This window comes from Aythya ferina (genome assembly GCF_964211825.1).
Source record: "Aythya ferina genome assembly, chromosome: 2".
Classification (NCBI taxonomy): domain Eukaryota; kingdom Metazoa; phylum Chordata; class Aves; order Anseriformes; family Anatidae; genus Aythya; species Aythya ferina.
The window spans coordinates 47,568,391-47,578,705 of NC_140297.1; the positions used below are offsets into that span (position 1 = coordinate 47,568,391).

General features: G+C 36.3%; 1 protein-coding gene across 3 annotated transcripts in view; it reads left to right on the forward strand.

Annotated features, from left to right (window-relative positions):
* COL15A1 (collagen type XV alpha 1 chain) overlaps positions 1-10,315 on the forward strand; it is a 302,706-nt gene that overhangs the window by 98,012 nt on the left and 194,379 nt on the right. For all 3 annotated transcript variants that reach the window (XR_014689437.1, XM_084508908.1, XM_084508909.1), the window contains 8 exons: positions 389-499; positions 1,015-1,159; positions 4,822-4,886; positions 6,068-6,196; positions 6,371-6,430; positions 7,770-7,829; positions 8,845-9,030; positions 9,956-10,071. Coding sequence is in view for 2 of the 3 variants with exons in the window: in XM_084508908.1 (XP_084365034.1) it covers positions 389-499; positions 1,015-1,159; positions 4,822-4,886; positions 6,068-6,196; positions 6,371-6,430; positions 7,770-7,829; positions 8,845-9,030; positions 9,956-10,071 (872 nt within the window). In the remaining variant the exon portion in view is untranslated. The remainder of the gene's footprint in view (positions 1-388; positions 500-1,014; positions 1,160-4,821; positions 4,887-6,067; positions 6,197-6,370; positions 6,431-7,769; positions 7,830-8,844; positions 9,031-9,955; positions 10,072-10,315) is intronic.

Genomic DNA, 10,315 nt, shown 5'->3' on the forward strand with positions numbered 1-10,315 from the left:
TTCCTCCAACTTTCTCTTTGCCTCCAGCTACAACACAGATCAGGTGTTTTTTTCTGGGTAAATTAGGAAACAGCAACAGAGGCACTTCCCTCTGTCTCCACTCAGTCTCTGTCTCTCCCAGCCTGTGAAATCCTTCTGTGAAAATCCTTGTGAAAATTCTCTCCTCCCTGTGAAATCCTTGCAGCTTCAATAGAGGAGGCATTCCTTTTTATTCCATATCACTGTAGAAGGAAGTGATGCCAAAAAGATTTTAAGTGGATCATTTTCTTTATTAATCTCAGAAATTTCAGGCAACTTTAAAAGACCAGTGCATGGGGTTCTGATCTTGCTTCAACTGAGGTTCAGATCTTGCTTCAACTGGATGTTTTCAAATATGTTATGTTTAAAGGGTGAAAAAGGAGACAATGGAAACACTGGTGTAAAAGGAGAAAAAGGAGAACCAAACAGAGGATTTTACCTGACAGGACCTCCTGGACCACCTGGAAGACCAGGATTAATTGTAAGTCATATAAATGGTAAAACAGGAATATTTGTGGGTACCCATTGTTCTAACTTAGAAGGCTGTAAAAAGAAATAATCATCATGATGGTGTTAAGAACAATATATACACTCCTATGCTAACCATTAGGTTAATGAGACAGACTTGCATTAGGCATAAACACAGACACTTCACTATTGGAATTAATTTGCTCTGAAGAACTGGTATAGTGTTGTACTCAGCTGGCTAATACAACTAAATCAGTATGTAGATTCATGCTGTCAACAGCATTACAAGTCAAGGCAATATATATAACTATGTAAGACCTATCAGAAAGCTTTCTGAAAGTCCAATTCTTTAATTTAGTTTAATATATAGTTGTTTTTTTTCCATTTCCCATGGCTTTCAAAAATGGTTATGACTCATGTCTGAACAGTGGTGTAGTGGCCTGCCTTCAGAAAATGTTGCCACCAGAGATGAAGGACCTACAGCCGTGAAATTGATACATTCAAGGTAGTATTTTTTATCATTCATAGGGACCAAAAGGGGACTCAGTTGTTGGACCCAGAGGACCTCCAGGGTTACCTGGCTTACCTGGATTACCAGGTTATGGAAAAACTGGACCTCCTGGCCCACCTGGCCCACCAGGACCACCAGGACCCCCTGCAATATATGGCTCAGGTGAGAGGGTGTAATTTTGCTTTTCACTATGTACGTGAGCACATCTACATACATGCCCCTCTTTCCTCACCATTTCCTTTACATATCTGCTCTTCTAGCCACCCATCCATTCTTCATGCTTGAATCAGGTTTCTCCCTTCTTTCCTGCACACTGATGTTATTTCCCTGAGGGGTGTGTATTGGAACTGAGAGCACAAAAGGGACAATTTCTCTGCAATCAGTTTTCATTGACTAGTGAGATGGGAGCACTAATGCATGAAAACTTTATTTTAACTGTGATTAGGAGGAAGTAACAGAGGAGGGGAGGAATAACACGGGAAGGTTGCCTTGAAATATTTGTGAAGTTTATTAGACTGGCTAAATTTGGGAAGCTGTTAATGTGGGCCAGGAAGCTCTTCTGTGATATAAGGGCAGTACTCACAGTAGATCTTAGGTCTAAAATGAAACTGGTGGAGAACTGCTTCTAAAAACTAGTTGTTATTGCACACTCTGAATATGAGCAAATCTGTTTTGGGATTGGTTACTGTATATTTTGGTTACTTTAATCATTTTCAATTTACTGGATTAGAAAAAGGTGTAAAAATTGTCACAGGTAGTAACATCTGAGGGAGGAGCTTTGTTAACGAGGTGGTGCTAGAGGTTCAGATGACTTATTGCAACCTTGCATTGCTTTAAATCAAATGTCAGAGTTCAAGTCAGTTGCACTTTTGACTCCTTCTGGCTTGCAGGTCTGTTAGTGGCAAGACTTTTATTGTTAATGTCCAGCCCTTAGACTAGGTTCTGATGGAAATGGTCCTGAGCTCCACTTGACATCACTGCTGAGTGTGATGTCAGAGGATAACTTGTCAGTGCTACCTGAGTGAGAGACTGATTCTTCCGTCAGGAAACTGTGCCCAGAATAAGAATCTGGTAAGGTAAAACCAGCCCTCCAACACGAAGCATTCCCTAATCTCAGCTGAAGGAAAGCAACATGCTAACAGCACGGGCAACCATACAGAGAGGTTATAATGCATGACTGTTCTGCCTAAACTTTAGTTTGGCCTAGCTAATACAGATCTCAGTTTCTGAGACCTATTGATCTGACTTCTTCCTGTAACACTTGTGCTTTCAGCATGCTGCATTGGAGAAAAGACCCCTCCACCTCCAGTTTGTAGTCTGCAGGTATTTCTTGAACCTAGTCAGACTGGTTTAAACAGCTGCCCAGGGACAAGGTGATATTTCCAAGCTGTCATCTGGCAAATATTATTAATGGAGTGTTTACCAGAAGTGTTCATGCCCTGATGAATATTTGAACAAATGAGTAATCCTTACTATATTCAACATTGGAACGTAGGCCTGGACATGGATTAGCCCCTGATCACAATAAAATGGACAGATCCATGGCATCCATAAAGGCTGTCAGGCCTTTTCCCATGTAATTCACACCAAGTACTTCTGAATATTAGCTAAGAGACCTAGTCAGATGAATATATATATATATGTATATATATATATACACACACACATATATATTATTAATACTCCATCCCTATACTTTCACTTATCTACTCTGCCCTTGGTCTTCATTATCCTTCTACACATTTTCCTCTTTGATTTGTAAGTAGCTTCTTTAGGCAGCACACTGATGGACGTCCATTTTACTAAATATTATGGTGACAGGTGTTTGTTTCTTTATTTAGTATCTTCAAGGCACCTATTTATCTCTGTTAAAGCTCTTACTGCAATATGGAGTTCACATACTGTAATATGAGGAAAGAAGAATGGCTTATCTGCAGATAAATAGCTTTGAATTCTTGTGAGAAATAAGCCCCTTTTCCCTGCTATTGGTATGAAAGAGATTCTCTCTGGAGAATCCTCAGAGCATAAATTCTTTAATTTGTAAAAGGCCATTTCGAGGGTTCTCATGGCTTCACAAAAATAAATAGTTTTAAATAGTAGATTTTGCTTTATTGGTATGTAATTGCAGCCTCTCAATTCAGAAGTTATAAATTGGTAAAAATCAAGTTCTGGAATGCAGCACTGCTTTCAGGATTAGGCTTTACTGACTCTTCAATGGTCCATTCTATATTTTATAGTTTTATCTTACAATGCTTTATTCAGATTATCAAACTACTTCAAAGTGGAGAGATACAGTGAAACAGAAGATATTCAATACTTTTGCTCCACTGATTGTATTTGAAGGTGGGGGGGAATCTATAGCTCTATTTTCACTGAAGGTCATTGATCCTTATTCACTTCAAAATTATGAAGGCAGAGGAAACAGTCTTATAGCTTATCTTCTTTTGCTCTCCTTCAGTCCGTCTCATTCCAAACTCTCCAGTAAGCTCTGAATAAGTATAGTTTAGATTATTGTGGGGAGGTTATCCAGAAGTACTCAACTAAATTTCTCCAAAGGGTGGTTTCAGAGAATATTCCTACATTATTATATTTCTCCTTCAACTTCAAAGAGCAATTTGGTCCACATTTAGGATCATGGGACTATTTGCATGGCTAAGATCGACTGGATACTATTCTCAAGTGCCCAGCAACATAGGAATTGGGAATTGGCAAGGAGGTGAACCTTTCAGGTACTTGTGCATATTTTATGCCACAGATTCATCAGTGTGCTGGAACATGTTAGACTCCCCCATGCTTCAGATAGTTTGACAGGTATCCACCAACTATTTTTTATCTTTCTTCCATGTCATACCAGCTCACATCATGCCTTTATGTTCATAATTGTATTTCTTGCTGAGCCTTTTATACACACTCCCAGCAGTATACTAGTGTACTCTGGTTGATACCTCTGGACCTATTTTGTTGCCCCTACTTTGTGTCTCTGTTTTTATACACAGAAATATCTCTACTTGTGATTGTGATTTATAAAAGGTTTGCCCAGACTTTAGCTACAGAGCCTCACTGGGATGCATCATGATGCTCACTAGGGTCTGCATGGTCTTTCTTCTAAGAAGCTTTAAAGTGCCATTATCATATGAATTCACACAATATTTTTGCTTTCAGTCTTCCAAATATTTTTTTATTTCCTGGAGTTTTTACTCCAAGAAACAATGATTTTCAGCTCAAGGTAAAAAAATCAGTTCCAGAGTAGAGAGAGGTACTAGGTAGGTAATATATGTTGTGGACTACAGGCTTAGAGGTTCAGGTTCATACCACCAGAGAATTCATTGTTGCTTTGAAACAATAGCTGAGCTTACACTTGTGAATTTTTATCTAAGTAAAAGTTAATTCTAGTTTACTTTAAGAACAAAGGATAAATTTACTCCCTCTTACTCCTTCAAAGCCTATATGGGTGGGAGATAAAAATTCTTCCAAGTACACATCAACAGCAGCTAGTAGAAGAAATATTCCGGTCAATTTAAGTCAATCTGATTCTTCATTTGCAGAATACCCACAATAAATTCCAAGCTGGTGATTTTAAATTTCCAAATAACAGAGAAAAGATTGTTTCACCATTGCTTAATAAATAAATAAATAAATCCTCAGAATACATTTTCTATAGTTGGCTTGAACACAGCTATTCAGAGCTGGCTATGTAAGGACCATGGCCATTTAAAGCTCTCGCTATTCCTAGACACCACCACCAAGTCCTTTATTTATGTCACTCACTTTCTCTCTCAAAACAGATGACCTTCAACATGTGTTGTATGCTTGTTTTGTTTTAGCAGCTGCAATGCCCGGGCCACCAGGTCCTCCTGGAGAGCCAGGGCCACCTGTAAGCAGGAATCTGGTAAGACAACAAAAAATGGAAGTTTGCCATAGCAACCTTGTTTCAAATTTTTTCATGGTCATTGGTAGTAGTAACAGAAGACAGAAGGCTTAGTCCTGCCTTTTTAATTATTAGAATCTTTTCTTGTTTACTAAACCTCATCATGTTTTAGAATGGAATCGGTGAAGCTGGGAAAAGTGATGAGAGAAGTCTGTCCATTTCCTTGTTAGTAACAGTCCATTCAAGCATATGCAAGTATTGATGGGATGTTAAAGAAAAGGAAAGGTGTACATATTCCATACCCACAGCAACAGTTCTGAAAGAACTGCAACTTAACTTGCAAAGAGACTGGAATAACCTCTGAATGACCAGTTTCTATAAAAAAAAAAAAAAAAAAAAAAAAAAAAAAAAAAAAAAAACCTTCACACTAGACTAAAACATACTCATTTAGGTCACTTGATTCTAAGATGAAAACTGTAACAAATCTAAAATTTATTCTGCTAAATAATACATTTAAACTGAATTGTTTCCTTTTCTTATTCAGTCTTTCTTCAACAGCTGACATTTTTGAAAATTAAGTATTTTGCTTTTTATCTCTTAATTTTAAAAAGGTTATGAAAATAGTTCCATTCTAAGATACTGTCTACTAATCCTGCTACAAGGTTTCAGCTCAGCTAAAATGTATTATTACCACATCTGAATTCAACACATAGTTAGTGCCGTTTCTCACTCAGATGCCTGATTTGAAGTGAAAATCCATGAAACCCATAGAATAAGTATCTGAATAGATCACATTAACAAGACCAAAATAAAATAAAATAAAATAAAATAAAATAAAATAGAGAGACACAAATGGATCTAGAATTGTGTGTGGTATTTCTAAGGCATAGCCAACCTTATCAAGTCTCTTCTGTATTCTGCCATTTCAATCCTGTATGCTAAATGTTAGAGACACAATCATCTCACTCTCTGAAAAATTAACAATTGGTGTAGTTCTATTAAAACCAACAGAGTAATGATTCTGTAATGCCAAAATATGTCTTTTTTATTGACGTTTCTTGTATGGAATGACATAAAACTGATTTTATGAGCATTTCCCAAGCAAGAAGTCTTGACATTTATGTGTTTAAATTAAACTTAAATTTAACTTGCAAAGTGTTTTGTGTGTTTGATGAAGCATGATTTGTTTTGCTACTTGACAGATTACAACATTCCAAAACATTGCGGGTATGTTGGAAAAGGTTCATTTCGTAGCAGAAGGTACACTAATCTATCTGAGTGAAACCAGTGAGGTTTTTATCCGTGTTCGGAATGGATGGAGAAAATTGCAGGTATGATTGCACTACATCCTAATACCTTCGAGCTCTCTTACTCAAAATGGAATCATTGTGATGAGAATCATTGAGAAGTATGGGTGCAAAGATACTTTTTTTTTCTTTTCTTTTTTTAGCTCATAAGCTCCTACTGATATGATTTTGTTTGCTTCTCTTTTTGTGTTCTTTCAGCTTGGTGAGCTAATTCCCATCCCTGATGACAGCCTTCCTCCTCCAGCCATATCAAGCCATGTAAGTACAAAATACTAGACTGTGAAAAACTGAGTCTAAATGTGCAAAAAGAGAAGATACACTTGGCAGAAGTTGCAGGCAGGTCCCTGCACAACATGATTTTCTGCTGAGACTTGTCAGTTCAAAGTAAGTATCCTGCCACTGCATAACCTTGCAAAGTAGTTCATGCTGTCCAGCCATTAATCTTTTTCCATTATATTTCGAGATTTCAAACATGACAAAGATGAAACAACCTCCACAAAACACAGGACAAAGCAGACTGCCCACTAAAAAGAAATCAGTATTCTGTTTCATAACACTTCTGTCAAGAAAACTCTTAAAAGTGTCTCTGAAAAGCAGGTTTTCTTTAAAAGTTTATAGTGCTTTATTTATGCTGTATCATCATCACCTGCATATAGTTTATCCCACATTGGGATAAGTGGGTTACTGAGGTCTCTTCTAAAATCTCACATGTTAATTTATACCTGACTTCATTTTGCAGATTATTGTCTAAATTTGCATGTGAACATGCTGCCTGTCCCAAAAAATCATATGAGGATGAAACCCAGGAAATGGCAAAGGGGATAGAGAAGTCTTGTTGATGACTGGTCAATTGATCTTACTGATAATGAAAGGGCAAGGGAGTGCTATGAAGGCTCATGAGGAGGAAAGTGGCTGGGAAAATAAAAGTAGTTGGAATAGGTCAGACAGAAATGCACTTAGCACACTAGGAAGATCTCTAGACCTCGTTTTATAAGAAATTTTCTGCAACCTCCAGCTGACACCACATCATTTTCCCAACTGCTACATTCACTGGCTCATTACTCATATTTTCCATGACCATAGAAGAAAATTTAGCTGTTCATGAGAGAGCTATTGAAGCTCATCAACCCTTTGGTCTCTACATGTCACTTGTTTAGGAGAGGGAATTACTAAGACCTTAAGAAATCTCCCCAGCCACTAAACTTTCTATTTCCACATTCTTCCTGTCCTTTCAATGTTATTTTTCCTGAAGTGGTCTTCTGCTTCTACCAAGAGCAGGCCACTTCCATATGGGACTGCAGGTGCATACTGGTGCTGACACCAGGAAGGGTACTGCAGAATGGTAACACTTGGGTCTAGCAAAGCAACTTGGCCAGGACAGTATTCAAACACATATTTATGTGACAAACTAAATTGAAGGTACATACATGTAGGTAAAGTATTGTGGCCACATGGTTCGGGTTTATTTTTCTGATACAATATAGTTTCAGATTCTCCAACATTCAATGTCTACTTTATGTACAATATTATGGAATGTTTAAAATTCTGGTCTAACTAACATATTTAACATACATATCTGCATGTGTTAAAATAACAGGGATTTCAGTCTCTTCCGGCACCAAGTCCAATATCAAATATGAACAATGGAAAGCCAGTAGTAAGTATGAGATCTGTATTGCAATGCATTTTGAAATATTCCAATTTTCATGTTGAGGGAAATGTGTAATATTTTCTCTTCAAATTAACAGCTTTTGCTTTAGAAATTTACAAATATTTTTTTAACTAGTTTAGACATCACAGAGAAAATAATAAATGGTTTTCTCCAGGACTATTTTAGTCTCCCTAGCCCCTTTCATATCTTAGAAAAGAAATAAATGAACAAACAAACAAAAACTGATTCTATGTTAGGAATACCTCTTAACTTAGGGATTGTGCCCAAAAATCTGCAATACAGTAATTTTTAAGCTAATAATTGTGTTACAATTAAATCACTAAAATATTAGTTAGAACCTTTTCTATCTTCATGATGCTGCTTGTTTTTAAACAGACACTTTAGAATATAAGCCTTCATTTGAAGTACTTTAAAATATTTATTAAAATTTATTTATTTATTTATTTATTTATTATCAAATTTATTATAATATTTATTAAATATATTAAAATACATTAAAATAAAATTAAAGTATTTATTAAGATATATTAAAATTAATGTTTAGACAAGGAAAGCAAAATAATGGAGTTACATGAAAAAATAAAGAAGTGGAAGAGTTCTTGCATACTGTTTGACTCAAGTATGCTAGTTCTTGTATTTGGTAACATTGAATTTTCAAATGGTATATGTCACCTCTTACTACTTATTTCCATGTCTGTAAGATTTCAGATTATGTTTGTTAACTTTTTGAGACTGTTGTTTTAAGATACTAGCTACTTTAAAAAGTTTTTAAAGAGTATATAATTCATGTTTTCCTGACTGTTAAAGAAATACATGTATATTACAGGGCTGCATAGATTTAAGGAATGTAATATTATTATTATGGCAAATAAACTTAATACCAAGAATGGAAGGTACTAGGTCTTGTGCTGGCAGGGGATAGGTGGTAGTTGTTTTCAAATACGTCTTCCTCATGTTATATACTTTTAAAAAAATGGCTTTTCTTCTTTCTTTTCTCCAGCTGCATCTGGTGGCTTTAAACTTGCCATTTTCTGGTGACATGAGAGCAGATTTTCAGTGTTTTCAACAGGCCCAGCTAGCAGGTTTGACAGCTACTTATAGAGCCTTTCTCTCATCACATTTGCAAGATCTGGCCACAGTTGTCAGAAAAACAGACCGATACAACTTACCAATAGTCAATCTTAAGGTAAGAGTGAGTGCTTAGTATTTGTTATATTAGGATAAGCTGTAGGTGCTCCAAAATCTTAGAAAATACCAAAAGCTTAAAAGTTTCAACACAAAGTACATTTTATAAAGAAGTTTTCCTTCATATTTTGGAATCAGGTTACAGGAGGAAAAAGGTAGTGATAAAGCAGAAAGTTAAAGACTCACATTTCCTTTCCTTTTTAAGGTGTTACTCCTTTCAGTATCAAATTGGGCATTCAGTATTCCAATTAGGCATTGGAATAGACTGCTCAGGGAAGTGGTGGAGTCATCATCCCTGGAGGTCTTTAAAAGACGTTTAGATGTTGAACTTAGCGATATGGTTTAGTGGAGGACTTGCTAGTGTTAGGTCAGAGGTTGGACTCTATGATCTTGAGGTCTCTTCAAACCTAGACAATTCTGTGATTCTGTGATTCTGTAAAAGAGGTTTAGATTCGATATAAGGAAGAAATTCTTTGTTATGAGGGTGGTGAGGCACAGGAACAGGGTGCTGAGAGAAATTATGGATGCTCTATCCCTTGAAGCATTCAAGGCCAGATTCAGTGGGCCCTTGAAAAACCTGATCTAGTGGAAGGTGTCTCTGCCCATCTCAGGACTGTTGGAACTAGATCATCTTTATCAGTCTCTTCGAACCCAAACCATTCTATGACTGTATAGTTCTATGATCAAGTTGAATGTTTGGAGTGACAATAGAGCAGAGATGCAACTATGAGGCAAAGGTGAGAGAGCTATTTGCAGAGAGATGATATCTGGATTCATTCAGGAGCATCGTGAAGAATCTAAGATGTGAAAGCTGGAATCACAAGTTTTCTTAAATCAAGATAAGATTTTAGATTTACTGAGAAGTTTATAAAAGTCAGTTATGACATATTATTTTGTTTGTAAAAATGGCTTTGAAAATTTAACAGGGAGAAATGCTTTTCCACAACTGGGAATCTATATTTAAAGGAAATGGTGGAGAATTCAACATTAATGTTCCAATATACTCCTTTGATGGGAGAAATGTCATGACAGACCCATCCTGGTGAGTTTACATTATCATTTTTTAGTTTTACATGGCATTTATTTTTGTCAGATAGTACAAGTGGCAATATCTTGGGCTATTAGAAATATGATAAAAATTTCTCTATTTTCTTATGCTGTCTTCTTTTCCATTTCAGATAGTCTACAACTGAGATATCAGGCTCTGTTTTCCTTTTCTTCCTTTGCTTTCTATCTTCATCTTTTCCCACATGCTGTTTGCTTCAAGGCAAGAGAGCAACAAAAAA